This window comes from Ctenocephalides felis, unplaced genomic scaffold (assembly GCF_003426905.1).
Source record: "Ctenocephalides felis isolate EL2017-DRISC unplaced genomic scaffold, ASM342690v1 CF-g0.4_SCAFFOLD_02142, whole genome shotgun sequence".
Classification (NCBI taxonomy): domain Eukaryota; kingdom Metazoa; phylum Arthropoda; class Insecta; order Siphonaptera; family Pulicidae; genus Ctenocephalides; species Ctenocephalides felis.
Window position 1 is genome coordinate 23,238 of NW_020538296.1, and position 20,490 is coordinate 43,727.

At 33.2% G+C, this 20,490-nt stretch overlaps 1 protein-coding gene across 1 annotated transcript; it reads left to right on the forward strand.

The window, feature by feature from the left end:
• The first annotated feature begins 204 nt into the window (after positions 1-204).
• On the forward strand, positions 205-2,937 carry LOC113380447. Its single transcript, XM_026619685.1, has one exon. It carries the CDS (start codon positions 205-207, stop codon positions 2,935-2,937), a length of 2,733 nt encoding a protein of 910 aa, XP_026475470.1.
• The last annotated feature ends 17,553 nt before the right edge of the window (positions 2,938-20,490 follow it).

A 20,490-nucleotide genomic window follows, 5' to 3' on the forward strand; every position in this document is an offset into this window, starting at 1 on the left:
TTTGCATATTACCTGCCCCACCACGCGGTTTTTAAAAATAGGTGTGACAAAATCCGAGTTGTCTTTGACGCGTCTGCGAAAACATCAACAGGCATTTCTCTGAATGACGTTCTTTATACAGGACAAAAATTACAACAGGATATTTTTACTATCTTACTGCGCTTTAGATCGTATATTTATGTAATGACCGCGGATATTGTAAAAATGTTTCGACAAATTCGCGTCAATGAAGAACATCAAAATTTGCAACGAATTTTATGGCGTGAAAATATTCATGACAAAATTAAATGTTTTAATTTATCTACAGTTACTTATGGAACTGCTTGTGCGCCATATTTGGCTATTCGTTGTCTGAATCAACTCGTATTAGATGAGGGAGAGAGCTTTCCTTTAGCTTCACGCGCTGTCCAACACGATTGCTACGTGGATGATATTATTTCGGGTGCAAATTCATTAGAAGAGGCAATAAAGTTAAAGGAGGAACTAATACAACTTTTTAATCGTGGCAATTTTCAATTGCATAAATGGACTGCTAACAACAGTAGCATTATTGATTCCGTTCCCTTACAAAATCTCGAAACGAATGCGTTCAATTTAACCGATAATAAAAATATAATTAAGGCTTTGGGTTTACTGTGGGACCCCAAGAAAGATGTATTTCAAATCTCTTCAAATGCTTCAATTCCATCATCACAAAGAACAAAGCGCGCCATTTTATCATCTATTGCCAAAATTTTCGACCCTCTTGGCCTTATTTCGCCTTGTGTAGTTTTAGCTAAATTAATAATGCAAGATATATGGCAGCTAAAAACCGATTGGGATGAAGTTGTTGATAGCACTATTATGAACCGTTGGCTCGATTTTGAAAATAATATAATACACATACAAAATATAATCATTCCGCGTCCGTTATTTGAATTAGACAAAATTGATCGGATTGAAATTCGTGGTTTTTGCGATGCCTCCATGAAAGCTTACGGAGCTTGTTTATACATTAAAACTAATTATCATAATAGGAAGCCTACAGTACGCTTATTATGCTCAAAATCTAGAGTGGCTCCGCTTAAATCGATAACCTTACCTCGGCTTGAACTCTGCGCTGCACTATTGTTAACAAGATTATACAAAAATACCGTTAAGTCTTTGAATTTCAAAGTAGATAATAATTATTTTTGGAGTAATTCAAGTATTACCTTGTGTTGGATCATCACGCGGCCAGAAAAATTAAAACAGTTTGTAGGAAACAGAGTAGCGGAAATACAAACTCTTAATAATATAATATGGCGACATGTACCGACAACGGACAATCCGGCCGATTTCATTTCGCGCGGTATTTACGGTCATAAGTTAATAAACATGGACTTGTGGTGGTATGGTCTAGCATGGCTTAAATTTGAAACTGACTCCTGGCCGTCAATTTTTAAAGTAACGGATAATATCAATTTTGAAGTTCCCGAACAAACAATTCAAAGAAAAATAAATACTTGTGCACAGAGGATGGACGACATGTTCCTACGATTTTCTTGTTTTAATAAACTCCAACGCGTAATGGCTTATTGTATTAGGTTTATTAAAAACTGCAAGAATACGACTGTCGGACCGCTGACAGTAACCGAATTACAAGAATCATTACACCATATTGTTAAAATCGTTCAAAAACAAAATTTTGAACACATTCTCAAATATTTGAACAGCGGGTCTGCTTTTTTAGGATTAAATCTAGATCTAGAGTCTATTACGCGTTGGGGTCGAATACAAATGGCAAACATAGAATATGAACAAAAGTTTCCATTGTTATTACCAGCCGATAATCATTTAACAAATTTAATTTTAAAACGAGAACATGTCTGTTTTTTGCATGTCGGTCCACAGACCGTGTTTTGGCCAATCAAAGGTAGAATCGCAATAAAACGTATAATCAAAAATTGTGTGCGCTGCTTTCGTTTTAATTCTACTAGTTCTCAGCAGATAATGGGAAATCTAACAATTGAACGAGTAACCATAGCTCGTCCTTTTTTAAATGCCGGAGTAGACTATGCAGGCCCAATCAATTTGCGTACAAGTCGGCTACGAAAAGCACCGCAAATGAAGGGCTACATAGCACTTTTTATTTGTTTTAGTACAAAAGCCATACATCTGGAACTAGTTACCAGTTTGACAACCGACGCATTTATAGCTGCTTTGAAACGTTTTATCTCGCGCAGAGGCAAATGCAGTAAAAATTTTTCTGACACTGGTACAAATTTCATAGGCGCTAGGCACGAGTTACATAAACTGTATAATTTGTTTAAAAATGAGCATAGCAGAAACGAGGTGATTAACGAGGCTGCCGTAGAGGGCATTGAGTGGAAATTTAATCCACCCAACGCACCACACTTTGGTGGTTTGTGGGAAAGCGCGGTAAAATTAATTAAGCATCATTTGCGAAAAGTAGTGGGAGAAACTTGTCTAACTTACGAAGAATTTTCCACGGTTTTAACCCAAATAGAAGCAATAGTTAATTCAAGGCCAATTACAAGTGTTTTTGATGATAGTAATGAACCCACGTTTTTAAGTCCCGGACATTTTTTGATAGGTGAAGCACTTACCGCATTTCCGGAACCCAGCTTAATCGACGTGACGTTAAGTAGATTATCACTTTGGCAACAACTTAATCAATTAAAAGATAAATTTTGGAAACGTTGGTCCATAGAGTATCTCGGTCAGCTTCAGAGTCGTTACAAATGGAAAACTTCCTCAAAAAATTTCAAAATAGACGACATAGTTCTTTTAAAGGAAGATAATTTACCTCCATTAAGCTGGTTACCGGGTCGCGTTATAGGCATTGCAATCCGCAAAGTTAAAAATGTGAGAGTAGCTACAGTAAAAGCAAAAAATGGCATATTTATAAGGCCAATTGTTAAATTGTGCCCCTTACCGGTAGGAGATGTAGAATAGATTTTTTTTTCTCATAAAATAAATATATTACTGTACTTTCATTATTTACACAGTACAATTATTTTAAAATTAGTATTAAGAATTATGTTTTACTATGAAATTCATATTGGTATTTGTCAATAATCCTTTTTTATATAAACTGTTGTGATCAATACATTCACATAATTTCACAATTACTTTGTAATTTTAATTAGTACATAATGCCATTGTACAATTACATACTTATATACATACTGATCTTAATTATAAGTGAATAATTAAGGCGGCGGAGAATGGATAATTTTTAAACCAGAACATCTGGTGTGACCGTCGCTATAACATTGTGAAATATTATTACATATAACGGTCAGGAAAAAGTTTGTTAATCCCGTAAACAGGGACGATCCTGCCCAGGTTCGACGGTTCATACAATTAGGTTATAAAATATGTCAATAAAATGTATTACGTCGGGCCTGAAATTCAAATGAATAGTGAGTCTAGCATAAACAGGCAAAGAATATGGAGGTGTTTTGTAAAATAGTATATAGAATAAATTTAATGTGAATCTAAGAGAAGTTTTATTTTCTAACACAATCATCGTGGGGATTTCGCATTTCGTCGATTAATAAAAATTACAGTCCACTATCGAAGCATCAACAACGACGTCATGTAAATCGCACCAGCCACAATATGAAAATAATCTGCATACTGGAAAACAATGCAGAAGCGCGGGATGATAGTGCATATGAATTTCGAGAACATATTGCAACTTCAAGAAGAAGGCAGCGCCGTTGAAGGCAAACAATATTAGAGAAAATCCGAAAAGATAAATTGAAGTTCCAAGAACCAATTATACAAATTGAAGAAGCAAAATTGAAAATTCTAAAACAAAAGTATGGAATGCTTTAAAATAAAATAATACTAATAAATTTTCATTAAATATAATAAATAAATCATTATACAATATAAATGCCTGATTTTAATTTATTAATTCAATATATTTATAAAATATTTGTAGTAATTTTTTTAAACCAATAATAATTTCAGAGATTGTACCTGAAACTATTTATAATGATATTCGAGTGTCGGAGGCTCAAGTAGGTGATTATATCAGAGAATGGCTTCGTCATGCAAAGAGCAGTTACACTAGGAATAAAGAGAAGGACTGAAGACAGGTTTTTAAATTTAGTTAGGTTTATTGAATTATTTAGTTAGGTTTTTATTGTATTATTTTGTTAGGTTAGTTTTATTGTATACTTGTAATTGTAAGTTCCTCAACAGATTTGCCAAGTTTTATATAATCAAACTTTTTTCTATGTATGTGCACCCAAGTGCTGCCCTGCAATTAGTACGGCCCTGCCGTACCTCGTGATTGCCCTGCGTGATGCGCACGCATCAAGATGGCTGCCTCCGTCCTGTATAAAAGAAACGGCCATCGAAGCAAAAGGTCTCTTCAACCATCAGCGGCCAACAAGGACCAATCAATACACAAATTATATTAAATAATAATAAATAGTATTGGACAAAATCAATCTGTTAATAGATAATACTCGGTGACGTGATATAATAGTTGGTGACGTGATAAAAGGTATATTCATCTACCTGACGTGAGTAAAACAGAACAATAGTAAATTAACTTAAGTGTATTATTCAAGATTCAACAACATTTTTTATTTTTTTTATAAGAAGTGTCATTTTTCTTTTTTTTTTTGAACATTCATTGACATTTTATAGTGAATATTTAATTTGTTTTTCTCAATTATTTGTGAAATAAGTGAAGAAGATAAGACAGTGAAATCAGAAAATCCAAACGACGCAAATGCAGGCGTATCACATGGAATTGCGAGGCCTATACCAGCATTTTGGTATGAAAAACCTCAATTATGGTTCGCGATGATCGAGGCTCATTTTAATCGAACACGAATAAAAACAGAAGATGTCAAATATGAATTTATATTATCATATTTAGATGACAAATTAGCCTGTGAAGTGGAAGATATAATATTAAATCCACCGAAAGTCGAACACTATACTAAGTTAAAGAAAGAAATAATACAACGTTTATCACAGTCACAGGACCAAAAGATTCGAAGGTTGCTACAGCAAGAGGAACTGGGTGATCGAAAACCGTCGCAATTTTTACGACATCTAACATCACTGGACGGTTCACTACTAGATGAAAATATTTTAAGAACCTTGTGGCCTCAAAGATTACCTACGCATACACAACAAATATTACAGGCCCATCCGACCATGAAAATTGAAGACCTAGCCGCCATAGCAGATAGCATCGGTGAGGTTAACATCGCGCCAACAGTAGCCGCCACAAGCCTTACCGACAGTACAACGTCTGAATTATTAAAACGAGTAGAAGACCGGAGAAGAAAGACGAACAGCACACTTTGGACGCTCGGCTACGATCATCCCTACAATACACATAGCCTCTTTAAGCGCCAGGTAGCTGAGTCTGCGCGAAAATGAGGGACATCCAGTTTCAGAAGAATATCGATGGAAGGTACAGCAGCTACACTCTAAGAACGGTGATATCTTCAAGGAAGCAAAAGGCCCGCGTAACCACGCCGAGCATTATATCTTCACAGGCAATCATGCGCCCATCGCAGTCCCACCGTACCGGTTATCACCTGCCAAACGCATGGCACTAAAAACGGAACTCGACGAAATGATCAGACAGGATATCGTCGAGGTGTGCGATTTACCATGGACAGCTGCGGTGGTAATGGTGTCAAAGAAGGATGGCGGTACTAGAGTATGCGTAAACTACCGTAAACTCAACGCCATTACGACAGCAGACAGCTATCCTCTACCACGAATCGACGATCTGATACATCTAACCAACCGAGCCAAGGTCATTTCGACCATAGACGCCAACGCCTTATGGATTGTCTCCGTTCCAGCCTACCCGACGTACCAATTCTAAGCTACCTGGACGACCTAATAGTATTATCAGAAGACTGGATTCAATACCTTCATCATCTAGACTACTTGTTCGCGAAAATTCAGGCACCGCGAATGAACCGCGAGAAATGTCGGTTCTTCTGCACCGAAGTAAAGTACCTAGGACATATAGTGACGCCCGAAGGAATTCAGACTGATCCAGAGAAAGTAGCGGCCATTGTAGGAATGAAAACCCTCAGGAACGTTAAAAAATTACTGACATTTCTACAAACCTGCTCGTGGTATAGGCGATTCGTACCTGATTTTGCAAAGGTACCCAACCCCTGAGCCAGCTAACAAAGAAAAATAACGAGTGGAAATGGGGAGAGGACCAGGACAAAGCTTTCCGGCATGCCAAGAAAGCACTAATGACGAGCCCTATCCTGAGGCAGGCAGACGAGATGAAACTGTACACCCTGCAAACCAACGCAAGCAGCTACGCTCTAGTGGTAGTATTAACGCAAGGAGAAGGCGCCGACTATTGACTCCGGCTGAAAGGAATTATAGCATCACGGAACGCGAAGCACTGGCGGTGGTATGGGTCGTTAACAAATCCCGTGGATACATCGAAGGGGCCACGATAACGGTAGCCACAGATCACAGGCATCTAAAATGGTTAATAACCCTACAATCGCCCAGTGGTCGACAGGCGGGATGGGCATTACTGCTGCAGCGGTTCAACCTACAAATTTATTACACCCCGGAAAGGATTAACGTGGTAGCAGACACGCTATCACGGCCTAACATTGAAGCTAAAGAAGTTACATCCGCACGGATTGGATTGGTTTCAATCAATTACCCTAGCAGAAGTGCGACTGAAACAAGACAGGGTCAATTTGAGGACAATAAATTACAAGAGATAATCAATGCGTTTGAAACGACTGACATATATTTTACTTAGTATAATAAATATTTTACACAATTATACTTATCTTAATTTATCCTTAATATTAACCTTTTATTTTTAGAGTATCTTCTTTGTACCATCTCATATTGTTACAAAAATGGATGTTTTGTCAAGCACGATGACCGACAATTTTTCTGGTGTTTCTAATTGTGCTTTAGAATACAGTAATATCGAAAACTCATCAATTAGTGTTACAGACAAAATCCCGAAGGAAGATAAGCCATTTTCCTCAGATTTGAGGATTTATTCCATACTGTAGATGGTACAGTAAAAAAAAATATTATAAAGAAGTATTTTTAAAGTGTTTTAGGAAAGCTGCTATATATCCTTGCGATTTGAACTTTCGCTATGTACGTGTAAATTAAAAAAAGTGCCCATAGTAGACTAAGAGGAAAAGATAAAGATGATTAAAAAAAACTTGCATCAAAAACATCAAAAACCAGCAGCATGTCTCGAGCAGTTCAAGGATAAGATAACAGAATTTCCTGAATCAAAAATTTCGTTGAAGTATACAATCTACCTTCACAAGTTTGCATGCGTCAAGCAAAGTATGAAGAAAATAAGGAAAATGACTTCCATGCCGACGACAATGTGAATCTAGTTCTTATGATGTTACGGGAATTGGCAATACCACCGAAAAACCAAATTTTATCTGGCCTTCTATAGATAATTCCGTCATGAAGCATGCGATGTATTAAAAGGATATTTGCAAAATAATGCAAATAGAGTACTGTATTTTGATGCGACAGGTAGTTTAGTAAGAAAACCTCACTCCTTTTGTAAGAGAATATTTTTATAATCAGGTGTAATGACAATGCCCACAAATACAGCTCGTTTTAGATATCCATTGATAATTTTTTTTTTATTAAGTGAACATGTTAGAGCGATAATGTTACAGATTGCATGGATGAATTCGGCGGTCATATGCCTTTTAAACGTATGGTTTGGGATCACAGCTATGCAAGCAGCATTCATGCAATAATCCAAGGTTGCAAAATACAAATTTAATTAATTATAATAATAAGTGATATATATTTTTGAATGATAATAGTTAGTTACGGGATATATCCCGTACGCATACAACTATATACGACTGCATACGACTGCATGCAAGTCGTCACAAGAACGTACCAACGAATCAATTGTTACCTATATAAGAGGCGGGATTGATATACTGATATGATTATTACATATCAAATTGACCAGTACACTTGCCAGTCGGGAATTTATTTTGTATATTATAAATATATTGTGAAATTAAAGAAATAAAGATTTATTTTTGTAACCAAGTATATAATTAGTTTCAAACTTTTTACAGAAAATAACATAGCATTTATGTTGCAATCATTTCACAAAGAGAGCGTCATATAATACAAAAAATTTGCAAAAGGTAATCAGGAAATAATATCGTTAGCTGTAGCTCAATTATTTTTCTTTTGCTCGAGAAATGTTCACTCATATTGTGTGGATTTTAGGTAGCAAATATCGTAATGTACAAATAGATTTAGCGATCAAGAAAATAAATCTATTTGAAAATAATGACTCAGTATCAAACAAGACGATCTTGACTGATACTAATGTTTCAGAAATAAATGATCGTGAACCATTTCGAGATCTTTTACGAAATAGTCTATTTTATAAATATTTCCTTCATATTAAATGCGAAGCCGAAAAGATTATGCCAAAAGAAGGATTTACTAATCGTTTTTGCTTTCCAGGTTTCTTAAATTATGTATATTCCAATTATACCTTTGTGGTAAGGTCTAATGCTAGATAATAAATATATGAAATCGTCACATTTCATAGATACAATTAAACATTTGATGACGCTTTACAATAAGGATTTAATAAATGAATGCCCTGTAACACAGTAAATTAATCCTGAGGAAAGCAACCAAAGTTATATTAGAAAAAAAAGAAGAAATGCAAGTCAGGAGAAGTTAAGCATGGCAAACAACATTTAAAAAAATGAAAAAAGCAACACAGCAAATAAAGTAACCGAAAAATTAAATAAGGACTATAACACCTGTAGGACACGACATTAGATATTAGGGATGCAAAAGAAACATGGAACAAAAAATCGAATAATCCGGTTGTTACCAGTGGTTTTGAAAAAAATGATTTTTCTTTGCATAAATGCCTAGACTCAAATAACTCTGCTGACTCTAATATAGAACTAAAAACAGGTTTGTGTTCTATACTATAGGATTTTTTTTGGTAAATATGCCATTAAATTTAATAACTTTTTCACTTCATATGGAAATGAGTGGTTATATGACATAATCATTGACTCTTACTTAGTATCAATTGAATATAATAGCAAAAAGTTCTACATTTTAAGTGTTCATGAATATGATCATATTATAAATTATATTATTGATAACTTTATTATAAAATTATCATCAGGTTTAAAGTATCTAGCGCCACATAATATTAATAACCATTGGCTCTTAAAATTTTGAGTTTTAATTTTAATAGATACAGATAAACAATTCACTGTTATTACTTCTTGCATTAATCCTTTAAAGGACTATATTTAGTCAATTTCGAAAAAGCCGTTTAACTTACAAGAAAGATTCCAATAAATTCCACGTTTTCATAAAGTAATTTCTCCCCAACAGATCGATAGCTATAGTTGGGGGCAATCAAAAATATAATTCTGTTTATTAAATAACACTAAATTAAATTATATAGTAGTAAGTAGAATATAATTCATGGTATGAACATGAACTAAATTCAGAATTACCACTTATCAAATCCAAAAATAATTGTAATTTTACAACAATGTAAACAGAGCTGCTTGATCTTAATATTTGTTCGTCTAGAACAAGTGATTCCCAAAGTGGTCCATGTCAACGAAGAGGGAATATGGATATCCACGATAGTGGATCACAACTCAACTTGTTAATATCTATTTTATTATTAAGAAATCAATTAATAAATGTCTTAATTTGGATTAGTATCTTTACTTGAAATGTTTGCATAAGGAGATTGACTTGATCTTGCCATTGAAGACGATGGAGAAATTGAATACACTAGAAATGCGTCTGAAGGATAACAACGAGTTATTCATTTATAAAAAATTGTTGGAAAAATTCGTGCAAGTAACTGGAATTAAATAGTATTCATAACCTCATGATCTGCTTATCAACCAGAATAACAATTCAATACATCAAGCAGATCTGTATATTGTAATAAAGATGTAAAACGGCGAATGTTACTTCGACGATGTTATAAGAAGTTTTTGCGACCCAAATCTAGTAAATGAAAACAAATGAAGCGAAGTGACTGCCAACGATGAGATCCAATTCGAAGTCATCGAATATAACTTTTACGCTCTCCGTGACTCTAGGCGGCCCGTAGTCGTCTCTGCCGGTGCTCAAAGAGATTCTCTACGCCTCCACCGGGGTTTGACCAGCTCACCTGGTTCTGCGTCGTGCTACATGAATATACGTAAAAATTTGTGCAATATAATTTGTTGTATTAATTGTTGTATTTTCATGTTTTTTGTATTAATTTCTTAAGCAAAAATCCGTGCATATCAGTGTTCATTTGTGTATAACAAATTTGTTAGTTAGCAGTCTCTGCTTATTGTTTATAAGAAACAGATTGCAGAATAAAATTAAATAAAAAAAATATAAAAAAAAATTAGCATTGATTATCATAATTGTCTTGAAAATGTAGCCCTGAAGATGAGTCAAACCAACACTCGAAACGTATACTATTCTAAGAAACATACAGACAACATTCCCTTAAAAAAATATAAATCAGCTGCTGATACTCTTCAACAAAAATAGTTTTGTTTAGAGAAATTTTCGTATGAAGCTTTTTTGCTCCGAAACCATTACTAGATATATGTAATTTGTTTACGTCAAAAGCCATGTCACATAAAATTGAAAGAAAAGTGGTGCAGGTACATGTAGAAATCATTCCCTTTTTCAAAACGTATAAATCATATTGATATAAAAAATAAAATATTCGACCAGAGTTTACATGGTACAAGCAACCTCATAAAAAAGCATAATTAGATAAAATATGAATCTAAAACTTGAGCATTACATTGTTTGTATGAAACATATATGGAACTAAAAAATATAAATTAAGTATTTTTGTTTCTAAGATAGAAATAGAAACTTAACCAATTACATCCGCAGTCTCTTGTATGTTCAAAAATAAATCTTATGCGACGTTAAATATGTATAGATTTATTATAGTGGCAAATAAAAAAAAAGTAAGTAAAATTATAAGAAACGTGTTTTACATATATCATTACAGCGATATTATGTGCTATTAGTAACTATAATTATATTATTAAATTGATTTTCATAATTTTACATTCATTTTAAAGTTACCACATTGAAACATATGTATGTATTGTAAAAATGTATTTGAGCGTTTGTAGTTTCCCAAATCTTAGTACTAATGAAAAACAAAGAAAATGTTATATCTTGCAAGTTCATCCTACAAGTTACATGTGCTGATCATTGAATATTTAAAATTAGTTAAATATAATTTACTGCATTAAAAATTATTCTTCTAAAATTTCTTGATATTTGCAAATATCAACTGAAATTTTTAATATCGATTTCGAGTGCAAATTGATTTTATTCTTGTAGTTTGTGTTAGGTTTTCTTCTTATAATATGCATGCTGCATGACATGTTTCAATTTCCTTCATATAAATGTAACAAATTTGGTGTTATATATTATATACATAAACAATTTGGTAAGAATTAAGATTGAGAAGTACTTCACCAGAGATCTAAAGATCTTACAATCACAATTGAATTGGAGAAATCAATCTTACCGACTTTGAATAATTTATGTAAGTGTTGAAATATTTTCTTTTGCCAATAAATTATAGCATTTGATCCATGGTTAAGAAATCCGTACAAATTAAAACTATCTTCCTGATTGATTATGTATAGTGATGAAAAGCCTTTGAGCAAACACTATTTATATTATTGTGATGCTACCTTTACCAAATATCTCAAAATTATTGAAGGTCAAAATTGTTTATGCGGCGATCATTTTATTCAACATATGGTATTGATTTACGAAGAAAAATCATGTAGTAGCCAAATAGATCCAAAATTAAACAAAACAACTGATGAAGTATGAAGTATTCATACTTTGCATCCGCCTCAAATTTGATATCTCATTCATGTGATAAACCCAGGGCGATTTTTTCTATGTGGTCGAAAACTACTTTGAGTAGTTGACAATTATAAAGACAGAGACACGAATGTCTTTGACTGGATTGAAACTAACAATTGAGATGTTTCAAATAGTATGGCACAATAAACCCATCAAATCATTGGCATCACAATAAACATTATAAATCAAATTTTCCTTTTCATTGTCATGTGTGACTTTTCAACAATTAGAGCAAGAATATTATAATGATCTTCAGCCATAAAGTCCTGATGACATCTTATTTGATAATCATAATTTATAAATCAAAATAGAAATTGTACATAAAATACCGTGTATTATACACTAAATCCTCAAATCAAATTCAATTCCTTCCATGACATGTTTTATGCTCATGTTGAAAAATTTGCTTTTTTCAAATATTCATATCATCTTTCATTTTAAAAGAAATGAGTGATTTTTGTAAATATTAATCATATTGCTTACTATTTTGTTTCACTTCAGGAAATACTTAATTGTTCTGGTTCCAATAGAATGCAATTTGGTTCCTATATTATCATTCGTCAGTTATTGTTGAACCTCAATAACAGTGCTTTTATTTCAATTCAGTCATTATCCTTTGTTTCATGTACGTAATAATTTTTCATTCCATTTATAATACTCCTACTACCTTAATCTATTATCGTAACATCTCCTATTATTTATTTTATTTCCAATTTTGTTTTGTTAGCATTCAACAAATAAAGTTTCTTCATGACTGCTATATATATATTTTAACTAATTTTAGATATTCAAGGACTAAATCACACATTATTTAGTTTTATTATCACAACATTGATTTCGAAAAAAATCACAATTCAAGAAAACTACCGACACTTTAAAATTTACAATATATTACATACCGACTAACTAACTCGCTTGTACATTTATTTTCGCTTAACAAGAAACTCATGAACACATAAAATTATACGTAACATAGTAGCACATGTAACTAAACAACAGTTTACAATCATCCGGACGATCTAAAAAATAAATAAAAAAATGTCACTTTCTAACAGATTTACTAAAACACTAGTTATGCTTTTTATGTGCTGGATTGGCATGCAATACTCTACCAAATAGATATGAAAAATTTGAAATTATTTAAATTTAATATATTTAATTAAATTATCATAAATTAAATTACAGGGCAGTAAATATCTTTCAGCTTATGTTCTCAATTCAAAAACTTTATATTCTTTTAATTCAAGATGTATAATTTGATGTTGCCTCTTACAATTCTAGTATTCTACTAATATTTTTGGATTTTGAGTTCTCTACATGGTGCACCACAACCTGGTGATACTTTAATGGCAAGTATTACCTTGATAGTATTTCCATTAAAACATTGTGGCATAAGAGTATTGTTTCACTCACCTTCAGTTGAATTTTGGACAAATAATGAAATGTTTTTTTGAGCGTATATAATTGGTTTTAGCAAATTACATTGAAACACTATCGCATATTCAGTTTTAACAACGTAATCTTGTTTTGAATCGAGTACATAAAAAGGAAAATTTAGATAATATTTCTTATACATGGAGTACATTAAATTATTCTAGAAAGTCTCTCAAAAATTCTAGAAGTCTACAATTAGATGATAACTTCCATTTGTTTTTTCGTGCACGCGGCGGTTACAACTTCGCATCAAGTTGACGAGAAAAAGTCGAATTGTTATGATTTAATGATGCTAATACTTGAGCTTAGCGCTTGGAACGTGATAAAGCTGCTCCAAAATACGACGGATTTGGACAATGTGGAATAGTAATTTAGCAAAACATTATAAGCCAACAGAAAACTTGACAGTCCACAAGCAAATTTATCCATATAACTAAACTTTTATAACTAAATTCACTCATTGTTAGTATATTCCCTCAAACCCGCTGAATTAAACCCGGAATTAGATTGTGGTGGATATATGTGGCACTTAGTGGCACCGCATAATGGATCCGGTTGAAACATTACAATGGATAATTACTTCAGTAGTCGCCCACTGGCAAAATTTTTACTATCTTGGAACTTGATAATTGTTGGTAATTTGAAGCAAAATAAAGCCTGCATTTTTTAAAATCAAATTAAAGAAATAATTAAATGAAATAGTGATTTTTTTTCAATTAAAATGGAATTCAAATCGCGCAACTTTTTGAGTTGTCGTATTAGTAGAATAACTTCAATAAACAAGCAATTGCTTTATTATTCACATCCTCATTGACCTAGCGTAAGGTCGGACAACACTATACGAAACTAGCCGAAGTTCATCGAGGATGCTCGAAGTTGAGTTATAAAGGCATATTCTTATCTATGGGCACATTGAAGTAGAGGAGCCAGTGAACTATTTGACTAACCTGTTTTCTCAAAGACAGAAATTTTTTTAATTATATTTTATTATCGGCCCATTAAGAAAGTACCATTCTGGCAGTCATTCCGCGGTTGCGTCATCATCCCTTCAATTTGTGAAAATGTAAAAAAAAATTTTTTTATAACTTGCTTGCACAAGGCTCAAATTTTGAGGGTGTCTTCTTTTAACTGTTCAGAAAGCATATGTAAAAAGCCAGCCCATTCTGACGGTTGCAAGGGTCTGCCAGACGAGTACATAATAGTCACGACGCGCAAGGGTGTGGGCGCATTGCCATACATAATTGACTAATACCCTTGTATTTGAATAATTTATACGCCATTTTGAACGTCATTTTGAAAACATCCGTTATACCAAACTTCAACTTTGTATCTCATCTTATGGCCGAGATATCATTGAAAATATGCCAAAGTGGCCCCTTTTTCAAACTCAATTAGTCAAATAGTTCACTGGCTCTTAGACTATTGCTTCCACCGGCCGCGTTGTGTTTTTTGCACATTAACTTTCGTAATATACCGCAGGATTACGTTGCCTAGAGAAATATTCTTTTTGCAGGCTTAGATGTTATGCTTTTAGAATTTATTTTCATTATTTTTTTTATATTTATCAATTTCACATAATTTGCTAATAATCAAAATTCATTTACTAATAATCTTTATTTAATTGAATCTTTTTGGGGCAATCAAGTGCACAATCAAGTTTCATAAAATCTAATTTGGAGCACATTAGAATTAATATCAGCTTATACGAATTTAACATGTAGTGATATGAAAAACAATATTTTTGCTTAACATATATTTAGACACAGTGCCAATTGCAGCGACTTTTTGCATAGATTTTTTGTTATATGTGTTAGTTTTCAATCCTTGATAAAAATAATAATTTTTTCACAAATTGTTTTGAAACTCATAGTTGGTATCACTATAATTGTACCAAATATTGTAGAAATTGCATTAGTTATCCAACACTATACTCATAGTTTTGAATAACTATACTTATATAGATTTGAATAACTAATGCAAAATGCATAAATCATTGTTTCTGAAGCTTTTTATAGTGTCGCTAATACTTTTATAATAAATAGCACGACGCAAATTCTCGAAGGAGTTTACGTTTTAACCAGAAAATCCTACTTGCTAATTTCATGCCAATGATATAAATTAATATAAAACTTAAATATCATTTTTTTTATAATAGTCCATCATTGGTCCTATTGATTGTTCAACTTTGATCAATCTTTAGAATTTATTATCATTATATACATAAACACATAAATAATGCTAGTGAATAAACATATTTCACTTTTAGAACGTTGAAGAAGAGGTAGAGATCCAGAGTGACTCTGATGATATTAGCATCACTTCAGCTGATTCAAACAAGTTCATTGACGCAGACAAAAATCACAGGAGCATTTCGAAGCAGCAGGTATTTGGAAGAAAGGAGTGAGAAAATCACATGCTTACTTGCTGAAATGATTTCAACAGATTTGCTACCATTAAGCTTTGTGCATTGGAAAGGATTCCAGAAATTTATGAAATTTCTCGAACTTACATAAAAAATTTCATCAAGAGGTACTGCCTTGAGTCGAGTAAAATTATTATATGACAACAAGACCAGTGAAGTTAAGAATTTGTTGTCTGAAGCAAAACAAGTGATATGTGGACATCAACGTCAGCAAATTCGTATATGACTATTAATGGTCATGTAAAGGACAGTACATGGAAGTATAACAACATGACATTATCCACAGTCGAAGTTTCTGAGAAGCATACTTCAGAAAATTAAAATAATAAATTGACTTAACTGTTGTTCATGACAATGCTGCAAATATTAAAAGGCTGTTTTGAAGAATTGGAACTTGTTGGTAATAGCATACCCTGTTTTGCACATACCCTACAACTTTGCATTAATAAGGCCTTTTCAAATGGTGATATTCATGATATTGTAAAGAAAGCTGGAAATGTAGTAAGTCTTTTTCATCATTCTAGCTTGGCCAATTATAATTTGAAAGAAAAGCAAGAGCAAGCTGGTACTTATTTCAAAAGGTCTTAAGATCACTACCAGCATTCCTATTATCGCCCATTCATGCTCAGCAATTTGTCACAGAGCGATCATTGAGAACAGATGAAATTGCTGGTCGTTGTTTTAGCAGTCTTTTAAGCATGTGGTAAGTGCTGTTCCACTTTGTGAGCAGTTGAGCAACTTCAACTGCCAGTACATAAGTTAAAGCTCATTTCCACCTCGGTGGTTATGTTAATAAGCAAAATTGTCGCATCTGGGGCACAGAAAACCCGCACGTCGTCGTAGAGAAAGCCACTGCATCCACGAGTGACTGATGTGAATTGGCCACCAAGAACCTGCGATTTAACGCTATTGGATTATTATCTTTGGGAGCGGTTATGCCAACGATCCAGAAACAATTCAAGACCTCAAGACCGAAATTCAACCTGCTATTGCTGAGATAATGCCCGAAACAATCGAAAATGTACTCAAAAATTGGGTGGATCGAATGGAGTACTGCCAAGTCAGCCGCAGTGGTCATTTGTTTATATGATTTATGTTTTAATTGTCAAATTTTGTATAAAATAATTTTGGTATGTCTAATAATTTATAAAACTGGTTTGCTAAATGATGAGCTAGCAGAATAGCTCGAAACGTATTAAAAAAGATTTATATTTACGTTCTGTTTTTATTTTTCGACTTGTGACTGAAAAACCTTATCATATTGTGGGAGTTGTGATGATTATGATAATATATTAAATTAGAAACTCCCAACATAAAAAATATATCAAATTTATTGACTATAAAAATATTTCGATATCAAAAATATACATGACATGTCCCATTGTTTCTTTATAAAATCCAAAACCAGCCTGCTTGATATCCCCACACACTCCCTGCCCAGTGTTGATCTCACAGTTTAAAAAGAAAATACAGGGAAACACGTTATAAAAATGTGGTGGGAAAGCAGATTATAGCAGACCAGTGTTGTAATACTGGTCAATTACAAATTTCCATGTTTCGTCAGCAGATCCACGTATGTGGTGATTCGACCTGCCATCAACTCCATATTCTGCATAAGGTTCTGACTAAAAAAAAAACATGTGGAAAATTTCCTGTACCTCGATGTCGGTGAACTTCTAAGATTCAGCCTCGATCTAATTGGTATTAGTTATATCCAAATTACTTAATGTTTAGAATGCATAATTTATGGGTACAGTTTCCATTTCTGCAAGCGTTGCATTCGTATCTGATGAGTTCCGATCAGAGAAAGAAGTTGGCTCTTTATCCAAATCAGGATCATTGGTTTCTTTGACATAAGAGTCCAGAATTGTGGAATCCAATAAATTATGTCAAATTTTGTTTTGACTCGTCGTTGTCACCGATAATGGGAGGTAGTATTATAAGACGATTTGTTGAGTTAACAGAGAAAGAGAGGTTGAATTGCATTCCAATGAAAAGTTCAGGCTCCAAATTATTTTTTCTGTCAGCAATAGACACTGAGGTCTGGGTATACCAAATGAGTAACCTCGGAAGTCTGATCCAGATAGTAAGTGCGTTAACTATGATGGATTGGACTGGACGTACCTTATAGGTCGTCTCTGAAGACCAGTGACTATGGTGCTGCGTCAAATTCAATTTTTCTTAAATCCTCGAAAAATAAAACTCCTTTATCTTCATCTCCATCGTCGTGAGTCACCAATGTGGGAGTTGTGATGATTATGATAATATATTAAATTAGAAACTCCCAACATAAAAAATATATCAAATTTATTGACTATAAAAATATTTCGATATCAAAAATATACATGACATGTCCCATTGTTTTTTTTATAAAATCCAAAACCAGCCTGCTTGATATCCCCACAATATTATTATGTTTCAAAGTCGAAATAAACAATATCAAGATATATATATATATATATATATATATATACATATATATATATATATATATATATATATATACATATACATATATGTTTCAATGTATATTAAATTTTTACGTTAGAGTCTGTAGGACAAGAATATGCTAAGGAGGCTGAAACAAATTCAGTCTCAAAATCAAATCCAGCTTCATCAACCCATGCTTCAGGTAATAAGTACAGATTATCGCAAGAGGCGAATAAAACACAATAATTTTAAATATTACTGAATCGAAAAAAGCAGCAGAGAAGAAAGTAGAGACTATGACCAAACAAAAATAATCCCGCACGATCTACAAATTAATATCAACAAATGGCAGAAATAGACCTATTCTTGTAGAAACACCTTCGCCCTTTACTGCAACTACACTAGTGAGATACGAGTTACCTGAAAATATAAATTTCAAGCACGGTCAGGCCAAGTCATCTTAAAAATTGCGCAAAGAATTAAATCAGCGATAGAGAATAGTGAAATAAATAAAATAATTAAATATATTAACCAGGTGTGCCTAGAATTCATTTTATGCGCAAATTCAAGAGCAAACAAAATAGACTTATTTAGCTAAGTAGTATTTAGCAAAACGAATGTACCAGACTGATCTATGAAGAATTTGCCTCTCTGAACTGCCAGTAACTGAACCATATTTCAAACTGCAATGGTATGTTTCTATACAAGCAGATTTCTAATTCGGCAGCGTGTCCGACAAGAAGGGTCTCGGCGAAGTTTTTAAATGTCGGTTCAGTATGTTCAGTGAGTGTTGTGAATTGTGCGTCGAAGCTACGATTCTATGCGAGTTACAACAATTTAGTAATCCAAACGAGATGTTGCAGACTCGATTCAATCAATTTCACAGGAGAAATTAAAACTGATACAGTTTAATTTACAAGAGAAATTGGACCGGATGCAGCACAGTTTACCCCTCACTCTTGATAATGATATTGAAATGAACCAATCTGGATCAACGGGCGGTGAGGTTCTACAGTGCAAGGGACATCATTATGCCCACGAGTTGCCGCAGAGGACTAATATTGAATATGTAACAAGAAAGTCCAAGAACATGAAAAACTAATATTATTCAATAATTATACGTATTCATGGAAAACGACATACAATATTAGATCTTATTGGCGATGTAGCAGTCTGAAAAGTTTAAGATGCCGAACAAGAATAATATCCTAAATAGTTTCAGCCACAGTTTATGTTATAAGATTATTATTTCAATATTTTGTAATTTTATTTTGTTAATATTCTATTCATTATTTACATTTATATTTTTGTTTTCAGGTTCATTTCTTTTATTTTTTGTAAACCGCAACAATTTTGTATTATAATAACCAATCTGGATCAACGGGCGGTGAGGTTCTACAGTGCAAGGGACATCATTATGCCCACGAGTTGCCGCAGAGGACTAATATTGAATATGTAACAAGAAAGTCCAAGAACATGAAAAACTAATATTATTCAATAATTATACGTATTCATGGAAAACGACATACAATATTAGATCTTATTGGCGATGTAGCAGTCTGAAAAGTTTAAGATGCCGAACAAGAATAATATCCTAAATAGTTTCAGCCACAGTTTATGTTATAAGATTATTATTTCAATATTTTGTAATTTTATTTTGTTAATATTCTATTCATTATTTACATTTATATTTTTGTTTTCAGGTTCATTTCTTTTATTTTTTGTAAACCGCAACAATTTTGTATTATAATAAACCTTTTTTGTAAACCTCAACAATTTTGTAATTTGATAAAGTTTTGATTGAAAAAAAACATCGGTGAGTCATAAAAGGGAATAGAATATGGACAGGTAAAGATTGCATCAACTGTTTGAAAATGAGGATAAACGCTTTACCAGCAAGAAGCAGGACATGGGTCGAAGCCACAAATTCAGAATCGACAGACAACGCAGTCGTGAACTATATCAAAAGAGCCTTAGAGAAAAACCATTCTCAAGTATACTCCGAGCCAATATCCAAAGTCTAGTCAAGGAAATGGTAAGCCAGAACTGATATCTGTTCAAGACAACGGGGCCCTTCTCCTAGACGCCCAAGTTGTCGGGGGCTCCACAGATATGGGAGCAGCACACAAACGCAAAATACTTTACTATCAGGATTTGGTCGAGACAATAAAACTGAGATATACCACGACAGACGTTAAAGTTAACACGATAACCCTAAACAATACAGTGGTACAGAATGAAACATCTAGTAGAAGAAAAAATTTTTGAAA